General features: G+C 40.4%; 1 protein-coding gene across 1 annotated transcript in view; it reads left to right on the plus strand.

The window, feature by feature from the left end:
- LOC126449497 (mitochondrial sodium/calcium exchanger protein-like) overlaps nucleotides 1-24813 on the plus strand; it is a 160871-nt gene that overhangs the window by 40426 nt on the left and 95632 nt on the right. Inside the window, exons 3-4 of the mRNA XM_050091020.1 lie at nucleotides 291-343; nucleotides 425-585. Of these exons, the coding sequence (XP_049946977.1) occupies nucleotides 291-343; nucleotides 425-585 (214 nt within the window). The remainder of the gene's footprint in view (nucleotides 1-290; nucleotides 344-424; nucleotides 586-24813) is intronic.

Below are 24813 nucleotides of genomic sequence, written 5' to 3' on the forward strand. Positions count from 1 at the left end.
TTCCACAGAGGAATTTGTAGAAGTCTGGCATCTTTTGTGCAACAAAAACATTTCACATTGTAACACATTTCACATCATAATATTTATTGTGAATATGATCTAAGGAACAGGGAACTATTTAACTATTGGGATTACTACTTTCTTTAAAAATCTGAACATGAAATTAGTGAAATGTGACTTTATTGTATCTTTTTCTTAATGGAGCACAAATTTTTCTAATGTAAATGTAATACTATACTTATTCAATCATTTATATAATATTTAATTTGTGATTCTATAATTTTTTATAGGCTGGTATACTCGCTGTGCTCTTTATTATACTGGCAACAACAGCTGATGAATTGTAAGTGCACGACAACTGTTAGCAAAATTCAATCATTTACTCTATCTTTGCTTGTCTTAGTGTAATGTTTTTTCCCTACAGCTTTTGTAAGTCTATTGATTTAGTTGCTAAAGTACTTCATCTGTCAGAACATATAGCTGCAGTAACTATTCTGGCTTTTGGCAATGGTTCAGCAGACATCTTTACCTCTTTGGCTGGAGCACTAAGTGGACATTCAGAACTGGTCTTCGCTGAACTTCTAGGTGTAGTATGCATATCTTCACTTCATTTGAATAGTGATTAGTTGTGTATACATGTATGCATTAGTTAAAATATGGAAATGGATCTGGAGTTGATGCTCTAAAGTGCTAGGAAAGCCATCTCTTGTAAACTAGTAGAGGGCTCAACATAAAAGCAATGTATCCTCATTTCCTTTACGTTGCACCTTATTTATTTGTGAATGTGATAATAAAGTATTAAATATTTTTTGGTTAAAATGACGTTGATCATCATGGTAAGGAATCAGTCATTGGTTTAAGATGGGTAAAGATGGTCAACAGACCCAGTTAACTGTCAAGTAAGTTGGAATTTCAAATAGTGCACTTACCTCTGGCACAACTGTAAGAACCAGCTGATACCCAGCTGAAACAAATGGAGGAGGGGAGTAATTTGCTGCGTGGGATTAGCCGAGCAGTCTAAGGCGCTGCAGTCATGGACTGTGCGGCTGGTCCCGGCGGAGGTTCGAGTCCTCCCTCAGGCATTGGTGTGTGTGTTTGTCCTTAGGCTAATTTAGGTTAAGTAGTGTGTAAGCTTAGGGACTGATGACCTTAGCAGTTAACTCCCATAAGATTTCACACACATTTGAACATTTTTGGGAGTAATTTGACTGGAGTGTAGCTAGTTAGCAGATGTGGTTGAATTGCAAAATAATCAGATACTCTCACTAGGAGCTCCTTATGGATAACTACAGTGCTGTCATAGGAGATTAAGACAAAATGGATGAGGCTGTCATGTGACTAAAGATGGCTGACAGACAATGAGAACGCCTTTACTAATACACATGACATGTTATACAGAGAAGCATATAAATGAAGTGTACATAGATTATTGGATTCTTCTTGCAAAACTACTGTGTTTGAGAATACATACAGTGGAAAGTCCAGGATGGAATAACAATAGTATTATGAAAAGGGTAGATTGGTGTTCAGCATATAGAGGAGACACTGAGTTGCAGATGGGTACAATGAAAAGATTTATATACAGTCAAACGTTTGGCCAAAAGGCCCTCTTCTGAAGGAGAAAACTCACACACATTCATACAAGCTAACATGCATACGTGATGACTACCTCTGGTTGCTTGGCTGGACTGAGATGTAAATGCACCAGATGGGAGCAGCAATGCAGTGTGGGAGTTAAGGAGGAGAAAAGGGGTGGTCACAGAGTGAATGGCAAGGTGGGGGGAGGGGGGAGGGGGGCGGGGTGTAGGTGTAGCGCTGCTTGGAGAAGCATGGAGGGATGTGATGGGGATATGATAATGCGTGCAGTTGGACAGTCGGGTGGTGGGAGGAGGAGTGGAAAAGAAGAGAAATAGAGAAGGGGTAAGGGACTAATGGGTGGTGCTGAAGTGGGAGCAGGGAGGAGGATAGGTAAGTGGAGAACAGTGGCTAGCAAAGGCTGAGGCCAGGGGAGTTACAGAATGTAGGACATACTGCAGGGAGAGTTCCCACTGCACTGTTCAGGAAAGCTAGTGTTAGTAGGAAAGATCCAGCTGACAAAGGCTGTGAAGAAGTCATTAACGTCAAGCATATTGTGTTGGGCCGCATGTTCAGCAACTTGGCAGTGCAGCTGTCTCTTTGTCACAGTTTGTTGGTTTCTGTAGGTGCCCTGGACAGCGGTTGGATACCAACCTGACTGTCACCCACCATACAACCCAACAAACAAGAGTGATGGTCTAGGGTGGCATTTGTTTCCATAGCAGGATCCCTTTCGTTGTCATCTACGGCACCCTTACAGCACAGTGGTTCGTCAATGATGTTATGTGTGTCATTTTGTTGCTCTTTGTGGGAAGCCCTCCTGGGCCTACAGTTCAGCAAGATAAAGCCTGCTTACACGCGGAAATACTTTCTACTACTTGTTTTCAGGCTTGCCAAACCCTCCCTTGGCCAGAAAGGTCACCAGATCTCTCCCTAGTTGAGAATATTTGTAGCATTGTAGACAGAGCTCTCCAACCATCTGGGGGTATTGATAATTTCTGGCGTGTAATCACTCAGGAGAAAATCCTACAGCTCTAACAGTTAGTGGTATGCTGAATGACTGCTTACATTAGGACTACAGGTAAATCAACACATTAGTGACTTGCTCAGTGAAGCTCTTGCTCTTGAATACACTGTGTGATCAAAAGTATCCCGACACCCTCCAAAATATATGTTTTTCATATTAGGTGCATTGTGCTGCCACCTACTGCCAGGTACTCCATACCATCAACCTCAGTAGTCACTAGACATTGTGAGAGAGCAGAATGGGGTGCTCCGTAGAACTCACAGATTTTGAACATGGTCAGGTGATTCGGTGTCACTTGTGTCATTCGTCTGTACTCAAGATTTCCACACTCCTAAACATCCCTAGGTCCACTGTTTCCAATCTGACAGTGAAGTGGAAATGTGAAGGGAAATATACAGCAGAAAAGTGAACAGGCTGACCTCATCTGTTGACTGACAAAGATTGATGACAGTTGAAGAGGGTCATAATGTGTAACAGGCAGACAACTATCCATACCATCACACAGGAATACCAAACTGCATCAGAATCCACTGCAAGTACTATGACAGTTAGTCAGGGGGTGAGAAATCTTCGATTTCATGGTTGAGCGGCTGCTCATAAGCCACACATCACACTGGTAAAAGACAAACGATGCCCAGCTTGGTGTAAGGAGCGTAAACATTGGATGACTGAACAGGGAAAAATGTTGTGTCGTGTGATGAATCATGGTACACAATGTGGCAATCCGATGACAGGTGTGGGTATGGGCGAATGCCTGGTGAACGTCATCTGCCAGCGTGCGTAGTGTCAACACTAAAATTCGGAGGCGGTGGTGTTATGGTGTGGTCATGTTTCTCAAGTAGGGAGCTTGCACCTCTTGTTGTTTTCCATGTTTTTATGTTTTAAGCAACTCCTTGCTTCCCACTGTTGAACAGCAATCTGGGGATGGCGATTGCATCTTTCAACAGGATCGAGCACCTGTTCATAATGCATGACCTGTGGTGGAGAGTTTACATGACAATAACATCCCTGTAATGGACTGGCCTGCACAGAGTCCTGACCTGCATCCTATTGAACACCTTTGGGATGTTTTGGAATGCTGACTTTGTGCAGGCCTCACCAGCTGACATCAATACCTCTCCTCGGTGCAGGACCGCATGAAGAATGGGCTGCCATTCCCCAAGAAATCTTCCAGCACCTGATTGAATGGCTGCGAGAATGGAAGCTGTCATCAAGGCTAAGGGTGGGCCGTCACCATACTGAATTCCAGCATTATCGATGGAGGCTATACAAACTTGTAAGTCATTTTCAGCCAGGTGTCCAGATACTTCTGATCACATAGTGTATTTCATACAATTTCTCTGAAACTGTAATCGTTGGTTTGTTTGTACATTTACCAACTTCTATCTCATTCAGTTAATTCCTTCATGGGGCATCATTTTTTTCTGTCTTAGAGTGTATAGTATAATTATACATAACAACTTTTACATAAACATGCATAAATTCATTTATAGAAGATGGAAGCTATTATTAATCCTATATTTCTTTTAAAGCAAAGATCAAAATTACTGTATTAACCAAACTTTACTCAATGTCCCTGAAATCATGATTTACTGTAGTTCATTCCTGTCAGAATACCACACATTAATTCTTTTGTTGACACTAGTTAATTATCAGAATATCCTTCTTTAGTGCTGTATTACTCAAAACCATAAGCACCAAAGCCACAATAGCAGATTTTAATATCATAGAAAATAAAATGTGTAGCAGTATATACTGTATTTACCTGAATCTAAGCCACACTCGAATCTAAGCGGCACTCTCAAATTGAAGCAAAGATGGTTCATTCCTATGTGAGATGCAAATTAGATGGAATTGTTTAATTGACTAGATAGAAAATCTACTCACAAAGTGGCGTCAGAACACATGCATAAAAGACAGTTGTAATTGACAAGCTTTTGGAACCAGTGGCTCCTTCTTCAGTCAGAAGGGTTGGAGGGTAAGGAAGAGGGATGAAGGAAAAGGACTGGAGAGGTCTAGGAGAAGATTTCAGAAAGTCATTCAGAACTGCGGGTCAGGGGAGACTTATCTTACGGGATGAGAAGTGATATGACTTCTGCAGTACTTGTTATGACAGATGGCCACTTGTTAGCAGAAGACACAGTGACTGCGCCAAAGACTGAGACGGCGTGGAGTTTTACAATTATTTATTGAACTTTCTTTACAATTTCTCCCTCGTCATTGCTGCCCAGACCTGCGGATCCCTCCACCTGGCTGCTGCTGTGTAGATTCTTCGACAATGCGCGCAATGCGGGCCACCGATCGCACTCAGAGCCTCAGGCCACCAGTGCTCCGCTGAAGTCAGGATGCCCCGTGGTTGAGATGAACTTGTCGCCGCTCGGCAGCCGCGTCGCCGTGAGGTCAGTAGCCGACGCCTCACCGGCGGCTGGGAAGCTGTCACTCGCGATGTCTGTGAGGTCCCATCATGGATGGACCACACGGCATGGCCGGGTTGCCGTGAAGTCCAGGCATCAGTCCCTGGCGGCGCCTGTGACCAAGACCGTGCTGCGGCCGGTCCTGCTGCAAGTTCTCGCTGTAGTTAGTCAGCCATGGTGCCGACCGAACTTGGGCTGACCCCCAGAGCTGAAGTTGACATTTGGCAGCCAACGGATGACTCCTGCGACCTGGAACAGACTTCTGGAATTGTCACCTACGAAGATTGAACATTTGGACACAGACCACGTCCGTCCTCAGATCCGAACTGCTTCCTGATGGCTTCTGTCTGTTGCTGCCTGCACTCCACTATTTATATCCAGCAGGAGGATGTTTTTTACCCTCGGTGGCAGCTTCTTGTTATTACTCCCGCAGTATATTGCAGCGTAACTTAGCGTGTTGACCTCACTTCCCCTTACTCAGCACTCTCCAGGCTTCGCTCGGCACTCCGTCTGTGTGCGTCCTTGCATCAGACGGTTGGTAGACTGCAACCGTCAACAAGGCTATCTGTGCCTTGCTTACTTCGCAACGCCTTGTTCACCAGCATGCCTTTGTTTTGCCATTCTCCGCTGCAGAAAGCAACGCTTACTACATGTGGCCGCAACACTGCCTCCTCCTAAAAATTAAATTTGTCCCCGAATTTACCCTATACATTAACTCTAGTCCTGTCGTATATTCTACTTCTTCTCTATATACATCCAGGTTGCCCTGACTCATGCCCTACTGGTAATCCATTCTACAGGAATCTCATGGAGCGGTCTTGCATTAATATGCTGAATCCTCTGTTTTAATAAGACATATACCACACTGATAAATAAAATCAACACGGTAACAGTACTGGTTGAAATACCTATGGTCACTATGCTGCGTTTCCACCTGGTATCGTACTCCTCCACATGCCTTAATAATTGCTGCATTGAAATTTGACCTTTCTCTGAATCTACTAGTTTATCTATCGTTTGCAATAGTGTAGCATCCAAGGTGTTGTTAATATATGTCAAATTTTCTCCTGGAGTGATGCTGAATGTCGCATCTGGCCAGTACAACGTCAGATGAGTATCTGTAACCTTGGTGACTCCCGTGACTGTCGATGGTAATCTGAAACGATCCCCTACTATTTCACAATTTGTTCCGTTGATTAGCAAACCACTGTCCCATAATTCCATCTCCGTGGTTGCTTTCCAATTCCCATTGTCATAACACTTGGCTGATATCTTCTCCATAGGGAATACTGAATACAACCAATTCCTCCGAACTTGCTGAAAATGTGGCGTAGGCTTCACTATTATTCTCCGACACTCCGAAGCTTCTGCTTCTGCCTTAAATAACTGGATCTCACACTTCCTCGTTGTACCTCCCATCCGTTCTTGTCGTTCCAACGCTTTTGTGTTAGCTCGTCTAACTCTCTGCCATACTTCCTTAATGGTTTTCGCAAATTGCTTACATGCTCGCTCTCTGTTCCCAGCCTTGGATGAAGCATGTCAAAAGGTGATGGCATCTTCTGCCCATACACCACTTCATACGGCGACAATCCTGTTGACGTATGTACCTTACTATTATATGCACTAGTTACGAATTGCAAGTACACATCCCAGTTGATGTGTTGACTATTTACATTGTGACTCAACACCTTAGCGATCGTGTGATGCACTCTCTCCGTTCGTCCGTTTGCTTTTGGATGGAATGGACTAGTCTGTAGCTTCTTTATCATCAGTAACTTACACAGTTGCTTCATCAGATCAGCTGTGAAATTAGTACCTTGATCCAAGATTAAGGACTGTGGTATCCCATACCTGAGTAACCAATAATTAACTAAAGCTTGTGCCACCATACTTGCTTTCTGATCTGATAATGCGACCATGACTAAATACCTAGAAAAGTGGTCAATCACTGTTAACACATACTTATTCCCTGCTGCACTCCTATTAAGTGGACCTAATACATCAATTCCAATTTGTTGGAAAGGTCTGTCTGCCTCTGGTAATCTTTGAAGCTGAATCCTTTGGTGGCTCAAGTCCGCATGCTGTGCGCATGTCACACAATTCCTAACGTACTCATCCACGTCTTGACGTCGTGTCGTCCACCAAAACTTCTCCGGTATCCGCCTATCTGTTTTTCTTCACCCGCCATGTCCTGAAAGAAAATGGTCCTGCACAAGTTGCAAAACTTCAGATCTTAACGCTGCTGGTACGACGACGCGCGAGGCGCATTTCGTCGATCTGCAAAGTAACCTGTCCTGTACCAGGAACTGTGGTTGCTTTCTGAACAATTGGCAATCACTATCCATGGCTTGTGCCCTTTTCCACTCATCTTCAGTCACCCCTGTTACTTGTAATACTGCCACTTTCCTGCTCAATGCATCAGCATTGGCATGTTTCACACCTGGCTTGTGTATTACCTCATAATCGAACTCCCTGAGTTTCAGCGCCCATCTCACTAGCCTACTCGCTGGGTCTTTCAGACCTAATAACCATTTCAGAGCTGAATGATCCGTCACAACCTTAAACCTTCTACCGTACAGATAGCATCAAAAGTACAAAATCTCGTTTATTACCGCTAACAATTCCTTCTCTGTCGTGGAGTAATTTTGTTCCATCTTGTTAAGTAGTCGAGACGCGAACGCAATCGGATGTTCTTTGCCATCAATTTCTTGCCCAAGTACAACCCCAAGAGCATGATTAGACGCATCACATTGTAGTATAAACTCCTTCGAAAAGTCTCGAAACTTCAAAACTGGATCTGATGTCAGTACCCGTTTCAACTCTTGAAATGCTCTCTCGCACTCTGATGTCCAGTGGAAGGTAACACCTTTTCTTAGCAACTTAGTAAGTGGCCTTGCTATTTCTGTGAACCCCTGTATGAATTTTCGATAATAGCTCGCAAGACCAATATACAATTGCAGTTGTTTAACCATTTGCGGAACTGGAAAATTTCGTACTGCAGAAGTGAGACGAGGATCTGTCCGTACCCCGTCCTGAATGATAACATGCCCGAGATAATTTACTTGTGCTTGCGCAAAATGGCATTGTCCAAACTTAGTGTTAGCCATGCTGCCTCTAATCTTTTAAACACCTCCTCTAACCGTTCCACATGCTGTTCTATATCTCTTGAAAAAACTATAATGTCATCCAGATACACCATGCATTTTTTCGGTTTCAACCCACGAAGGACTCCATCCAACAACCTCTGAAATGTTGCTGGAGCGTTTTTTAGTCCAAACGGCATTCTTTTATACTCAAAGTGACCACAATGCATTGTAAATGCTGTTTTTGGCCTGTCCTCCGGACATACTTCAATCTGGTGATAACCGCTCCGCAAATCCGTAGTGGAGAAAAATTTACACTGCCCTAGGTTATCTAACGTTTCTGTGATATTCGGAATCGGATATACGTCCGCCACTGTCCGTTCATTCAAATGTCTGTAATCGCAACAAAAGTGAAATTTTTTTGACCCGTCCGGTGTCTTCTTCAGAACTAGGACCACGTTACTAATCCAAGGACTATTACTGTACTGGATTATCCCATCTTCCAGTTGTTGTTCTATTAATTGCTCTACTACTGGTTGTAATTGTTTCGGTAGTCTGTATGGCTTATGATACACTGGAGCGTGATTCCCTGTCGGAATACGATGCTGTGTTATCGGTGTAGCAGGTAACGTACCCTGTGCTTCAAACAACGCTTTATACTTTAGTAATAATGCTTCTGTACCCGAACGATTATTTCCTCTCAAATGATTTACCTTGTCATGAAGTGCAGATTTTTTGCATTACATCATAGTCTAGTCTCGAACTATCAATGTCCTCTTCATCCATTAACTCTACTGTGGCTATTACAAATCCCTTCGGCAGATCGACATCATCCCGCCAGAAGTTATCTAAACTCATTGGAACCATAAACTGCCCGTTTATGTCCGTTACATCTACATCTACATCTACATTTATACTCCGCAAGCCACCCAACGGTGTGTGGCGGAGGGCACTTTACGTGCCACTGTCATTACCTCCCTTTCCTGTTCCAGTCGCGTGTGGTTCGCGGGAAGAACGACTGTCTGAAAGCCTCTGTGCGTGCTCTAATCTCTCTAATTTTACATTCGTGATCTCCTCGGGAGGTATAAGTAGGGGGAAGCAATATATTCGATACCTCATCCAGAAACGCACCCTCTCGAAACCTGGCGAGCAAGCTACACCACGATGCAGAGCGCCTCTCTTGCAGAGTCTGCCATTTGAGTTTATTAAACATCTCCGTAACGCTATCACGGTTACCAAATAACCCTGTGACGAAACGCGCCACTCTTCTTTGGATCTTCTCTATCTCCTCCGTCAGATCGATCTGGTACGGATCCCACACTGATGAGCAATACTCAAGTATAGGTCGAACGAGTGTTTTGTAAGCCACCTCCTTTGTTGATGGACTACATTTTCTAAGCACTCTCCCAATGAATCTCAACCTGGTACCCGCCTTACCAACAATTAATTTTATATGATCATTCCACTTCAAATCGTTCCGCACGCATACTCCCAGATATTTTACAGAAGTAACTGCTACCAGTGTTTGTTCCGCTGTCATATAATCATAGAATAAAGGATCCTTCTTTCTATGTATTCGCAATACATTACATTTGTCTATGTTAAGGGTCAGTTGTCACTCCCTGCACCAAGTGCCTATCCGCTGCAGATCTTCCTGCATTTCGCTACAATTTTCTAATGCTGCAACTTCTCTGTATACTACAGCATCATCCGCGAAAAGCCGTATGGAACTTCCGACACTATCTACTAGGTCATTTATATATATTGTGAAAAGCAATGGTCCCATAACACTCCCCTGTGGCACGCCAGAGGTTACTTTAATGTCTGTAGACGTCTCTCCATTGATAACAACATGCTGTGTTCTGTTTGCTAAAAACTCTTCAATCCAGCCACACAGCTGGTCTGATATTCCGTAGGCTCTTACTTTGTTTATCAGGCGACAGTGCGGAACTGTATCGAACGCCTTCCGGAAGTCAAGAAAAATAGCATCTACCTGGGAGCCTGTATCTAATATTTTCTGGGTCTCATGAACAAATAAAGCGAGTTGGGTCTCACACGATCGCTGTTTCCGGAATCCATGTTGATTCCTACATAGTAGATTCTGGGTTTCCAAAAACGACATGATACTCGAGCAAAAAACATGTTCTAAAATTCTACAACAGATCGACGTCAGAGATATAGGTCTATAGTTTTGCGCATCTGCTCGACAACCCTTCTTGAAGACTGGGACTATCTGTGCTGTTTTCCAATCATTTGGAACCCTCCGTTCCTCTAGAGACTTGCGGTACATGGCTGTTAGAAGGGGGGCAAGTTCTTTCGCGTACTCTGTGTAGATACACTCCTATGAATAAAGCAATGCTTTTCATCTAGAACCTCATTACTCAGTAGTGGCTCTACCAAGAACAACTCCTGCTGTGGCACATCGACATCCACCGGTACCCAGATCAACTTCCCTGTACCTGTTCTTACTTTGTCACACGAAATCACCTTAATGCACTTGTACGCAGTTTGGTTGGTATCATCTTAGCTATAAGTGCACCTTGCGACTCTGAAACATTTGCGATGGCTGTACCCATTGAGAACAAGCTCCCATCGAGTTCCAGCGTATGTTGCGAAAGGTCAATTTTGGTGTGATATTTAATCAGAAAAGCCCAACCCAAGTACCACTGAAAATCCATGTCCCACAGTTGACAACACCTCCATTTGTTCCCGGATCCACACGTTTCCTATCTTGAACTTGAGCTGTGCTGTCCCTAGTGCATCTAATTTTTTATCACCTAATGCGCGCAATCTGTATCTCGGAGCTACCAATCCTTTCTTGCCCACGAGGTCCACACTGACAACTGATACATGCGCTCCAGTATCCACTAAAACTCTTCATCACTTATCTTTTATCCAAACCATCAAACTACAATCCTCCTCTTCGTGCACTCTCTGAGTACTTCTTTTTACTGGGAATGCCTCCCGATGGCAGGAACATTCCCTTTCTCGTTTAACAGTTTTTTACCTGCTGTATCATTAACCTGTTTTTTGGCTTTACACTGCCGTGTCTTATGCCCTATTTCCTGACAGTTGAAACACTGCGGTTCCCAACATTGTCCCTTAAAATGACCTTGCTTCCCACAATGGTAACACTCTTTGGAAGATGAAAAAATTTTCTTGTCATTGCAACTTCTAGTGGCGCTATCCACTTCCTGCAAATGTGTAGCTATGTCAAATGCTGCTTCTAAGTCACTTGGATTTTCCATCCGTATCTGGCGTGAAAAATCCAGCGAGACCCCTCGCAAAAATACATCTAAAGCTCTATTCTCTGCTTCTTTCAATAGAACTTCATTTGCACACGCGTCTTGCGTTAACTCATACGTGTGCACATTCGTTCTCCTAATTCTGTCTGAAAATTCTTGTACCGTTTCACCCTCACCCGTTTTTTGCATCATCCTTCCCAATTTTTCCCTAAAAAATCTGGCACTGTTTTGTTTCCTAAACCTTTGCAATAATCCCTCAGCCAACTCTGTGAACGTAGTAGCATCCTTTAACCCTTCATGGTATGCCATATAAGTCCTCGTGTCACATACTAACCGTAACCTCGCCATTTGCAAACACATTTCATCCGACCAGCCACACAGTCTAGCTGTACTACGTACATCACCAATGAAAACATTCATATCCTCTGATGTTTTACCAGAGAAGGAAGGTATCAAATTAGCCGCTGAACAATCTGCCACACCGAAAAAGACAGTACCCTTGCATTCTACACTATCGCTTCCCGAGCCTGATTGAGTATTGTGCAACAATTGTTGCTCCAACCTCTGCATGTGCTGCTTTTGCAACATATTTTCTTCAATCAGTTTCTTAACTTGGTCTGTCAATGCAACTACAGTGTCACGGTGCCGCGGTTGCATGTGTCTCTGGCATTTTCCATGTGGTATACCTCACCTCACAAAAATAAAATTGTGTTACCCAGAAGTAAGTTAATTCCTAGCACATCTAATGGCAAGCCATCTAGACTTACCTCATTGCCCCGTTACATGACTGTAGAAGCCACACACATCACAAGTGCTTGGTACAAATTTATCGCAAGGAGCGACATGACCTGTTAATCCACACACTACACATTTAGATGGTACTAAGTTAATGTGACTATCATTGCCACGAAACTGCGATAAGTCTACAGGGCTGCTAGGCCTTTCAAATGACACTCTCACATCCCTTAACATTACCCTCAACATGTCTATATCTTTCTTTCCTGTGGTATCAACAGTGTAATTTGACAGATTGTCAAAATAAAGTGAAACCTCTTTATAACGCTCTTCCATTTAATGTTTTCTTCTATGATATGTTCTTTTCCAGTCCTGACCAGAAGCCCATATGTGCAATGCTAAAGTTTCCTCTTTAGTACATTTCCTCTATACAACAATTTCCTCCATTTAACACTCATATTTTTGTAACCCTAACCTATTATTTCCCTCTTTAGAGTATTTAAGCCACTGGTGTAGATGCTTCATTTTCTGTTCTGCGGATTTGCACAGACTCTGAACGATCATGCTCAGTGTGAGTCACAAGTCAGCATCAGTGCCCAATTAACGTGAGATGTGATGCACATCGTGCTTCTCGTTTGCCTTGTAGGCACTGTTTTTTTGTTTTTTGCGTGAGCTAATGGTGAATGTCTGTACAGTGTACAGACAATTGGAATAGAGATCAACATGAACATCATTTCCGCCCTTTTTATTGCTCATAAAAACCACACAGTGCATGTTGTACCACCATACAGCGAGACCTTCTGAGGTGATGGAACAGGTTACTGTGTGCACGGTACCTCTAATACCCAGTAGCACGTCTTGTTGCATTGATGCATGCGTGTATTCATTGTGGCATACTATCCACAAGTTCATCAAGGCATTGTTGGTCCAGATTGTTCCACTCTGCAACGGCGATTTGATTGTAGATCCCTCAGAGTGGTTCATGGGTCACTTCATTCATAAACAGACCTTTTCACTCTATCCCAGGCATGTTCGATAGGGATCATGTCTGGAGCACATGCTGGTCACTCTAGTCAAGCAATGTCATTATCCTGAAGGAAGTCATTCACAAGATGTGCATGATGGGTGCATGAATCGTCGTCCATGAAGATGAATGCCTCGCCAACATGCTGCTGATATGGTTGCACTATCGGTTGGAGAATGGCATTCACATATCTTACAGCCATTACGGTCCCTTCCATGACCACCAGTGGTATACATCAGCCCCACATAATGCCACCCCAAAACAGCAGGGAACTTCCAACTTGCTGCACTCAATGGACAGTGTGTCTAAGGCATTCAGCCTGACCAGATTGCCTCCAAACATGTCTCCATCGATTGTCTGGTTGAAGGCAAATGCGACACTCATCGATGAAGAGAATGTGATGCGAATCCAGAGCAGTCCATTTGGCATGTTGTTGGGCCTGTCTGTAGCATGCTGTATGGTGTCACGGTTGGAAAGATGGACCTCACCATCGACGTTGTGAATGGAGTTGCGCATCATACAGCGTGTTGCACACAGTTTGAGTCGTAACACGATGTCCTGTGGCTGCACAAAAAGCATTATTCAACGTGGTGGCGTTGCTGTCAGGGTTCCTCCGAGCCATAATCCACAGGTAGCAGTTATCCACTGCAGTAGTAGCCCTTGGGCGGCCTGAGCAAGGCATGTCATCGAGAGTTCCTGTCTCTCTGTATCTCCTCCATGTCCGAACAACAACACTTCGGTTCACTCTGAGATGCCTGGACACTTCCCTTGTTGAGAGCTTTTTCCGGCACAAAGGAACAATGCGGATGCATTCAAACTGTGGTATTGAACATCTAGGCATGGTTGAACTACAGACAACATGAGACATTGCACCTCCTTCCTGGTGGAATGACTGGAACTGGTCAGCAGTCAGACTCCCTCCTTCTAATAGGTGCCGCACGTGCATGGTTGTTTACATTTTTGGTTCGGTTTAGTGACATATCTGGACAGTCAAAGGGACTGTGTCTGTGATAAAATATCTGCAGCCAACACTATCTTCCAGAGTTCTGGGAACTGGGGTGATGCAAAACTTTTTTTGGTGTGTGTATTTCAAACATTCAGAAAGTTTGTGATGGCTCATAAACTTGAGGACACAACAAGATAACTATAGCACAACTTTCTTATTTGGAGCAAGAAGAGGTTCTGATACAATCCAGAAGAAATAGGAAGCAAACATGTTTGCTTGACCAACTAAAAAAAAAACTGAGGTATGTAATGTTCAGGTTGTTCCAATTCATGAATTTGTAGAGAAATTTGACTGCAGCTGTACTTTACAAGTTCATTAGCAAAGTAATTGTTTGCAGCTAATTCTTTTTTAATTTTTACCATTTAGTGTGTTTTTTTAAATTACATCCTCAGTAAAATTTGACTTGACTTTTACAGTTATCAATTTGAACGCTCCCTCTTAATAGTGTTTTCCTCCATACAGAGTTCAGAATTTGTGGTCCCTTAAAACACATGATATATAAGTTTGACTGTATGTAGGAGTTTGGTCAGCATTCCCTATCTGGCCAAGAAGGTACTGATTTTTATTGTGCTGACTGATTATGAAGTGCTGACATTCCACAAATCTTTCTTCATAATTGTTTGGTAGCTTCTGCACAACAGAAGTTTGCTTCCAAAGTGACAAACCCCAGCACTTCATAAAAAGACCAGTCAAGTTGCAATTAGCTGACACTGTTCCTTATCAGATTCGTTTAAAATTACTTGAAGAACGTGATACCAGCCACGTTTTGTCCCACGAAAAGCTTTCCTGCTACTGGGACATTCAAATAATTTGCCACTTTGCAGCTGCCTTTGTCTGATATTGCCTTCATCAATCTCATACTGGAGACCTGGAGCATGATTAGAACTTTTTTCCACACAAGAAATAACTTCCCTATTGAATCTGGCACAGTAATGAAAGCACTTCATTATGGTTTTCTAACACAAGCACTTCACAAAATTTGATGAAAGAATATGTAAAATCAGAATGAGCCACAGCTGACCAGCTCATGCAGCAATCCTAAAGCCTTATGCATTATTGGTATTTGTGTAAATAAATTTATTTTGTTGCTATGAATATTTGAAAGGCTGCTACATTCAAAGATGAGCAATACTGAATTTCTATTTCTTTCGTTGGATGATGTATTAAAATTCAATGGTTGAAACTCAAAGAAAATAGGTAGACTCATCTTCCACCCTTCCCTTTTTTTTCCACATAAGTTTTGGTGTGAGTATTTGGCCTTGTGCCTGCAAAGCATGCCTGTGTGGTGCTGCTCAATTTGACGATAAAAGTTAGTTGTGGTGGCTCCTGGTGCCATTTTTCAGATTTTCCATTTGCTTTGCGTTTGATTCTAAGCTATTGGTGTTTTTTTTGTATCTTGAAAACTAGAGGCTTAAATTTGGGTATATAAGGTAGTTAACAATCTGTCAAAATACTAATATTTTATTCATTTCTTTTCTAAAACGCCATGGACTGTGTAGTACTCCAATGCTGCCTTAACTCACATAGATGTTTTATAATAACAAGTACCTGTTTACTTACACACAGTTATACTTTATTATCTACTCTGCCTGCTTACTGATTAAATTCTTTCATTATAGACCTGTTGACTGTAGAAGTGCATTATAAAATTAAACTACTACAAGCTTTGTTTCTCATACAAAAGTGACTCCCCAAAAATGAAGCTCCACAGCAACAAACTGACAGCATAGTTTAACAAAACTTCACCCTCTATTAATTATCAGACAAAAACTTGTTTATTATATTTCAGTGCACTAGATAAGACATTACTTTATTTTAAAATACTTATTTTGCTCTCATGATGCCTGAAAGGCTTTTTCAAGACAAACATTTATTTTTCGTAATCCTTGGTGTATGCAACATTGCTTACTTTATCTCAAAATTATTTAGACTAGCCTGAAAAGCCATATGATGGCACATTTTTATTAACCGTGACACATTAATACTGCAAACTGATTTTTTTTTTGCTTGGAACTGAACAAAATGATTGTGAGTTCATTTTTATTGCTGCCATGTTATTGTCTGATTGCATTCTTAATTTCATACAGTATTAAGCTGAAAACTTTCGCTATTATCCACAAAAATGTTATCAACACTACTAAATCCAAACATAGATAAGACATTCTTCATAAAATTTAGCTTATTTGGCGTTTAGAATTTGTAGTGGTTCCATCTGCTTTTATTTCTTCATTTGTTGTCCTCAGTGACATCGTACTGCGTTGCGCCATTGGCTGAAAAAGGGTTGTGAATTCTGACACTGACTGCTGTAAATAATGTAGCCTACAGGTGTACAGTTGCGTTTTGCCTTACTTTAATTTCACTCTGCACAACCCCCAAAATACACAGTTATATAGCCAGTGCACTACTGTTTAACCTTCGATAAGCCTCATTAATAGTTTGCAGGCGAACATCCACATACTGCTACAATAGTTTACTGTTGAACATCTACGAGCAGTAAAACCTAACCACAAAGTTCACAGTTCTTGAAGAATAATCAGGTACATATGAAAACAGTCACTGTCATTGCTTTACATATGGCCTAATTGTTGTAACACTTATTTCACTCTTAAGTCGATCTTTGTTGTCGTTCTAACCAACACAGGTTCCTCGTCTGAAACTTGGCCATGGACTGACTGTCTTGTGACCAAAAATTTGGCTCTTATATATCATCACAATAATAGGTACTGAAACTACACTTTGTTCAAAGTTAAATTTACAGCAATTACAATTAAAATTTAACTCATTAAATTAATTGAATACCTCGAAAAATTGGCTCTGCTGAACAGTTTCTCATACTGAAAGGGTTAAGCTCAATCATTTGTTTAAGTCATGAAATTAACATATATAGTTATGCAAACAGTACTTTGGACAAAACTATTAATTACTTTGGAATTAATTCAGGGCTGTTTTTGTTAACATGTTTTTGAATAGAGCCAAATAGATACTTTAAGATTACTAGTCTGTCGTCTTCCAAATGTTTACAATTATTACAGAATTTATATTTGTTTGTATGTCAACAATAGAGTTTACATTGTGATACAATTACTGATTTCACCATATAACAAAGGATACTAACTAGGAATAGTCAAAATAAATCAGAAAATCAATTACATACAGTAAACTAAGCACAAAATTAGATCTGGTGTTATATTCTTTAAAACTGAGGACCAGTCTTTCTCTATTATGAAAATGCAGATTATATTCACGTATGTTAATGGTAATTAGTTAAAAGTAACAAAACGAATTTAAGGAGGCAGATGGCAAAACCAGAGTGGAATTCAAATTGTCCCAGCTTGCTTTGTCACAACTTGAATCTTCATGTCCCTCTGTAGGGCACTAGGATTTCATTCATGGTAGCACACGTACCAATAGTGTCAGTCACCTGGCAATTTTATAAAAATTTTTCAAAAATCTCAGATATAGCTGCTGCTGGTTCAACTGCTACTCATTCAGCCCTATCTTCAATGGTCATCGAAACAGGGGTTCAAAAGGAGGATGTCAAATCTGTTTTGCCTCATGATACAAGGCCTCTTTATCACATTCTTTCTCTAGTTCCTCAACCTGCCCCTGTACTTATTTCTCAGCGTTTGTTCTGGTAGTCACCTCTCTTCCCCTATGCCATTCTGTGTGCATGCCAGCCACCTCTCGTGCATGTCGACAGATGTTGTTAAATGGTCACAAATAGTAACATGTTGTATTTCAGTAAATGTCAGTTTTGTCATGCAAAGTGTTTTATGGTATTTAATATCTCATTTTAACAGGCATTCTGATCATTTAGTGTGATATGCAGCATGGTACCTTGTGAGACAGGGAGATGTTCCAGACCCATATTTGATCTGTGCGGTGGGTTACTGACTGTGTGCTGTTACACAGGCCAGCCTGACTGTGAATTTGGGGTGTTTCCCATGCTCATTTAGGCACTTGCCGTGATGGTTCCCAAATTCCACCTAAGTGAACATGATACTTAAACAATTAAAAGCATGACAACACATATAACAAAGTCTACATAATTCACTGACAGATAGTTCACAGAACTTCCATGCTTACATCCCTTAGGTTACCTAGAAGACTGTGGCATCAGGAAGGACATTCTGCCAAAAATTAAATAATAAAATAAAAATTGCCAAAGCCTGAAAAAATGGACCCAATACTATATGGAGTAAATGTTAGGGAAAAGACAGAATTCTAACAGTATTAACTGTCTGTGAGGAGGGAATATGTTCGAGAGATGTTGCCAAGGAAAACCACTAGAATTTCCACTTAATTATAGTCCCTGGCACCATTCCATAATAAGCAGTTAACAACTCCTCTCAGTGTAATCATAAACTTATAACTTCCTTATGTTGTACAAATGAAAAGCCTATCAATTATCAACACAAAACAATTTGTAATGGTGCTACCTAGGTACAAATGACTAGCTGTGCCACAAAATATCTTGTTGAGGCACTACTTGTTTTTGAATACTTTAATATATACGTGAAATGTCTGCTTGTGTCTGTGTATGTGCGGGTGGATATGAGTTTGTGTGCGAGTGTATAACTGTACTTTTTTCCCCCTGCGGTAAGTCTTTCCGCTCCCGGGATTGGAATGACTCCTTACCCTCTCCCTTAAAACCCACATCCTTTCGTCTTTCCCTCTCCTTCCCTCTTTCCTGATGAGGCAACAGTTTGTTGCGAAAGCTTGAATTTTGTGTGTATGTTTGTGTTTGTTTGTGTGTCTATCGACGTGCCAGCGCTTTCGTTTGGTAAGTCACATCATCTTTGTTTTTAATATATACATATGCATTCCCAAATTGATGAATGTTAACCATATGCTGAGTTATGAATTTGCCTCCTAATGTAAAAATAGCAGTTTGCAACTTCTTCCTAACAAAATCAGATTGGTCTTGTACAACATCCAGTTTCTGTAGAAATAATGCACCAACCAATGGTCTTAAAACTTGAAAAGATGATTGAACAGCTTATTTCTTGCATATGTAGGCACTAGTATTGTACTTGACAGAAAATAATGCTAATCACATCTAAGATAAACTATGCTTGTCAAGGTCCTTAACAATATTTAGATGCAAGACCATACACAATCAATGACTAAAAACTTCTTTGGCGAATTTAAGTAAAAAAGGAGATGTGCAGAGCTGAAATCCTCATCCAGAGTATTCAAATCTGAATGCTGTGATTCTGTTTGTTATCATTTAATTTATAAAATCAAATTGTTAATTACTTCCCAAGGAAATCTATTTTGCTGAAGAACATTAATATTCATTTAATTTATATTCACTTCCCTATGTACGTTGGATCTGTGAATGTAAAACTAGGATTTATGTCTTTACAAGTCAGTATTGCCCGATCAGAGAGGATGAATACGGGGCTGTGAGACACTGTTAATGGAGAGTATGTGACTCCATAGAATTAGACTGGTCTGCATGTGGAGCAAAGTGATGGAAGTATGGCTATATGGAAGTTTCAACTGTCAGTGGTCACCTGGCCAGGTGGTAAGGACTGTGACTGAGATGGCAGAAATGGCATATATTTAAACACTGTAACCATATGGACAGCTGTGTCTTTGCAAGAAGGAATCATCAGATTCTGAAAACAGACTGACCATTTTGGAGTTCATTTGGAGGTGGCTGTTGTGCTGTCAACACTCCATCTGTGACACATGAACTTTGAAAACTATGTGTAAGTAAGTCTGCTAATTTGCAGATCATTGTAAATAAATAACAATTTATAAAATAATGCTAAAACAACATATGAGGATTCAAAATGAAAATCATTGAGGAGCACTTTCATTTCACTTCAGCACAGTATAATGTAATTCCACATACATCCTTCAGAGACAGATGATTACATTTACTGGTTATAACAGTGTAGTAGATAATATAATAAATACATAAAATAAGGGAAAGGCAATGACTTGAATACAGTTGACTGATGCGTAGGGCACGGTAACACATAACAGAAAAAATGTTCTCACTAGCTTTCGAGCACTAGCCCTTTTCCCAACAATAATACACACATTCATACACACACAAGCATACAGACACACAAATGTACACACCCATAGCCACGGAAAAAACTCAACATGATATAAACAAACAGCAGGATGGAGTAGGCTTTGGATAGTTGTAGGATAAAGTGCTGAGGTATTCCTGTTTCTCCAATGGGTAAAGTGCAGCCCAAGCCATTGCAGTTTTATTGTGTAAACAATAACAAAAATTCAAAAATTGTTCACAATTTACAGAAACTGTCTGGGCTAGTGAAATCATCATGCAAAAACAGTGTAGATTGATGTGCCACACTAGTTTATTATGTTATTATTACACCTTTTGGATACAGTATGATAATGTGTTATAATTCTGTCAATTTAAAGGCAAGGATTTTAAATCTTAATTTTAATTGTAAAAGTGTGATTTTATTTATTTATTTACTATTATGTTTAATGTACTGGACACATATTACTATGAAATTATCATATGATGATTTATTTACTGACTTGCAGGGAGAGGGGTCCATTAGCATCTGAAGTGGTGGTGGAACATTTCACACAGCCTATGAGAGGGTAATTAGGGTTACTGTTGGACTTGAGGCATGGTGTGATTATCATATGTTGGTGATGAGTGTGGTCATATTGTGGTATGAGTTGATAAGACCACTAGTTACAATTGCAGAATATTGTACAGGAACAGTTAGCATTGATGTCTCAAGTAATTGTGAACATTGGTTAATGTACAATTTATAGATGTTTGAATGAGAGATTAGACAGACTAGCATTTAGCATTCTTGAATCATTGAGTGCTGATTGATTCATGGTGCTGCAGTTAGAGCTACAGTCTTTGGAACTGAATAAAGGCAATTTAATAATTAAACTTTAGACACTGAAGGTAACTGACAGTATATCCATTGTACCAAAGTACTTTAATTATTTCAGCACTGCAAACCTTTAATTTTAACACTTCAAGTTCAAGGACTAAATATTGTGTGTGTGTGTGTGTGTGTGTGTGTGTGTGTGTGTGTGTGTGTGTGTGCACGCACTTGCGTGCGTGGAGAGGGGGGACTGACATTAACATAAAAACTGACCAAAGTTTTCAAATAGCAAACCACACATTGTCCCAATGGCCAATGCACAAAAGTGTGTCTTAAATAAGCAGCAGCAGTGTCATAACAGACTGTTGGAAATAATATTGTTTATCATATGAAATTGCTTTTAGAAAGGGTTAACACTTAAGTTTGAGTATAAATCTTAGCCTATGAAGAACTTAACAATTATTTGAGGAGTATGTCTACACTCTCTTTCCTGTCGATAAAGCAACAAAATGGAAGAGTGATCGTCTTAATATACCTTCTTTCATACATTTATTGAAAAGATAACTTTGAAATTACTCTTTCAATCTTTTTAGATTACTTTTAATCCTGATTGCAAGTACAGAGGGACTGTTCTTAGTTGAGGACCCCACATGCTAGTTGTAAGGAAATGTAAGCATTGGGTCCTTGAGGAGCAGAAGTACATGAAGACTGAGTAAGTAACTTTCACCAGTTTAATCCAAAATACAATTTACAATAACAATGGAATCACTCTGTCATTCACAATAACATCAAATAATTATGGACTGATTGGGACTGCCTTGTGAGATGAGAAATGTAGCCTTACACCTCATCTGAACTGTGATAGTTAAACAGCTTAACCATGTGCAGGCAACCGGTGTTGATGACTCTGCTGTGGAGACATTTGTTTGCCCTGATATGAGTGGCTGATCAGCATTTCAAGGTAGCAGTGCATTCCATGCATACATGTGTGAGTGGCTGCATGTAAGCCTCTAGCCTTTACCTCAGTAATATTCATTAAATTTTTCTGGGTATTTGTAATTAAATCACTATCCTTGGGGAAACCAGACAGAGAGCTGTTTGCATAGGCTAGTATGTCTGATTCACAGTAATAAACTGGCAACATTCTCATAAATGAAAATCTTCCAGTTGTATGAAAAGTAATTGGCAATATAGAAGGTATGTAAAACAGATCACATGATAAATCACAGTGGGTAGCATCTAAAATTAATCATCTACAATTTAATTTGAGTGTGAAAGATGTTTCAGGCACATTAAAATCCCTATGTGTAAATGTCATATGAAGGGTTGAAATGAAGGAGTAAATTATACCTTCAGAACATAAGTCAAGAAATGGCTGATAAAGAGGCATTAAAATTCTATGGCAGTTGTACCTCAGAGAATTAATCACAAATAAATATTTCTCACAGTTATATACTCTACTATCTAAGAATAGTGTCAATTCTGTGCAAATTAACTTATGAATACATTTAGCCATATGCAGGTCATGCTTATTGAGCAATACAAAATATGGTCCCTTCAATCTGAACTGATCAGTAAATAGTACTGCAGGTGATACTTGACCTCAGTGCCAGATTCATGCCACATCACAGGGTAACTGTAAACCTTACATATTTCAAAATTATGCTTTGGTAGAAACTGGCATGGAAACAGAAACAATTAATTCACATTCAATGATGAGGGAGTGTATAGTAGTTATGTTATAGTAAGTGTGTAAGTAATAAGATTTAACAGAGTAAATCATAGATGTTTCCTCTAGCTTATGTTCAATAATAGTTGAATCTGCAGGAGCTGCTCTGGGTGTAATAGCACACTGTTCAAACAGTCATTTGAACCACTTTCAGTGCTGTTAAATTAAGAGCATCACTTCTAGCATTTGATAGACTGTCAGTAATTCTTAACAATAGTGTTTAAATCTAAGTAAGTGCTCACAGCATTCAATCATTGGAACAACTCTTGGATGGTTACATTCATCCCACCACAAATTATGTTGAAATGTGTTATGGACTACTTTACATCTGTTCAATAAAAAGTGTGTAGTTGTTAATGGTTCATAGCATATTCCTTAATACAATTATTTCATTAGAGAGGTTGATTAAATTCATACTAGGCTGTTATTCAAGAGGCATTATTTCGTGATTTACATCCAGTAAATCTCAGCTTGTTAGTGTACCAAATACAGTACAAAGGAGACACCCTATAAATCAAACCAGGTCTGGCTGCACCTAATCTATGTTCTGCATGGTAAAAAATTTAAGAATCAATTGATTCTTATTTGTAATTAACATTGACTCTTACTGCATTGTAGCTGTGACACAGTTGTTATACCAAGACATTTCCATTTCCAAACCTGTCATTATCCTTAACAGTCCTTTGCTGCTTCCCATTTCTTACCCCACTCCCCACCTTCCCTCACACCCCAGCTCCCAATGCTGCACCTGGCAGTCTCTAGTCCCTGCCTGTTCTACCATACAGCGCTCTTATCTCCCCCATCCATACCTGCTATCCCTCTCCCTTTCCGACCTCTATCCATGTTGCTATTCACGTTGACAGTCACATTCTAGCCAGAGCTGCCAATGGTAGTGATCATATGTGCATGAGGTGTGCTTGCTTGTGTGAATGTGTGTGTGTTATTTTGCTGAAGAAGGCTCTGGCCACAAGCTAAAATGTGTAACAGTCTTTTTGCTGGTCCTGTTGGCAATGCAACAGGTCATCTTTTGCTGAGTAGCAATCTATCCTTTTCCTAATATTGTTGAAACTCTAACTTGGAGTTTCCTTTGTTTGATGAAGTGCAAGTTTAGCTTTACTTGTAGAAACTATCATGTTTGATCATGGTTTAAACAACACACCTGTTTTCTGAGGTTTTATTTATACAGAATTAATGTAATATAATAATGTAACAAAAGCTAGAACTATTGCAAATATGGTTAATTAATCGTAAATACTAGAGTTAAAGAGTGATATAATAGAAATGCATCTCTTGATGTAACCAATGGAAACAAATTTTAGGCAATGTAATGGCTGTAATTCCGTATTTTTACAGCACATTCACATAGGCAGGCATAAACACACACCTTGCACATGCTCACACTACACATTTTTACAGAGATTGTAGGGATGTCTGTGGCTGGATTGCTCAGTTGTGGCGATGCCTCAGCCTTGGCCTCAAAGTCTGGACTATGACTTTACAGTGATCACTCTCTGGATTTAGGAACAGCTGTTCTGCCCCTTGCCTGACCCTCATCATTGGTCTGTAGTGCTATGGGAAGTCTACCAAAAAATGGCTTTACGTGATTGAGATGAAATACAATTCAACAAAAAGGAAAATGAAGCTTTAAGAGTGACTGGTGTAAACACCGACAAGATTGGGTATGGGTGTTTCTAAAACGTCTTAAACATTTTGACGTGATTTTTCTCCAACACTGTGTTGCTCAGGTAGACAAGATCTCCAACCCGACACTGCGGTGTGTCTGATGATTGTGTGGCTTTGCTTGCTAAAAAGAAAGATTGATGAATCCATTAATTAGGCCACCTCTATACCTTCTTTAGTTTACACACTAATTCCTTCACATCCTTATTGACTATTCCAATGGCAAACTGGGCAAAGTCCAAGGGTGAATGCATCCTCCTTCCATACATGAAGACTTTATGACATATGGCAGACAAACATCCCAGTTATAATGCTTGTTGCTCACATAGTGGCTAACAATCTTAATGATTGCTCTGCAGATCTGCTCGACATGGCTATTTCCTTCAGGATGTGATTTCATAGTTCTCAGCTAAGTAATTTTTGCAGTTTACAGGGATGTTTAATCGCTCATAA

This window comes from Schistocerca serialis, chromosome 1 (genome assembly GCF_023864345.2).
Source record: "Schistocerca serialis cubense isolate TAMUIC-IGC-003099 chromosome 1, iqSchSeri2.2, whole genome shotgun sequence".
NCBI lineage: Eukaryota > Metazoa > Arthropoda > Insecta > Orthoptera > Acrididae > Schistocerca > Schistocerca serialis.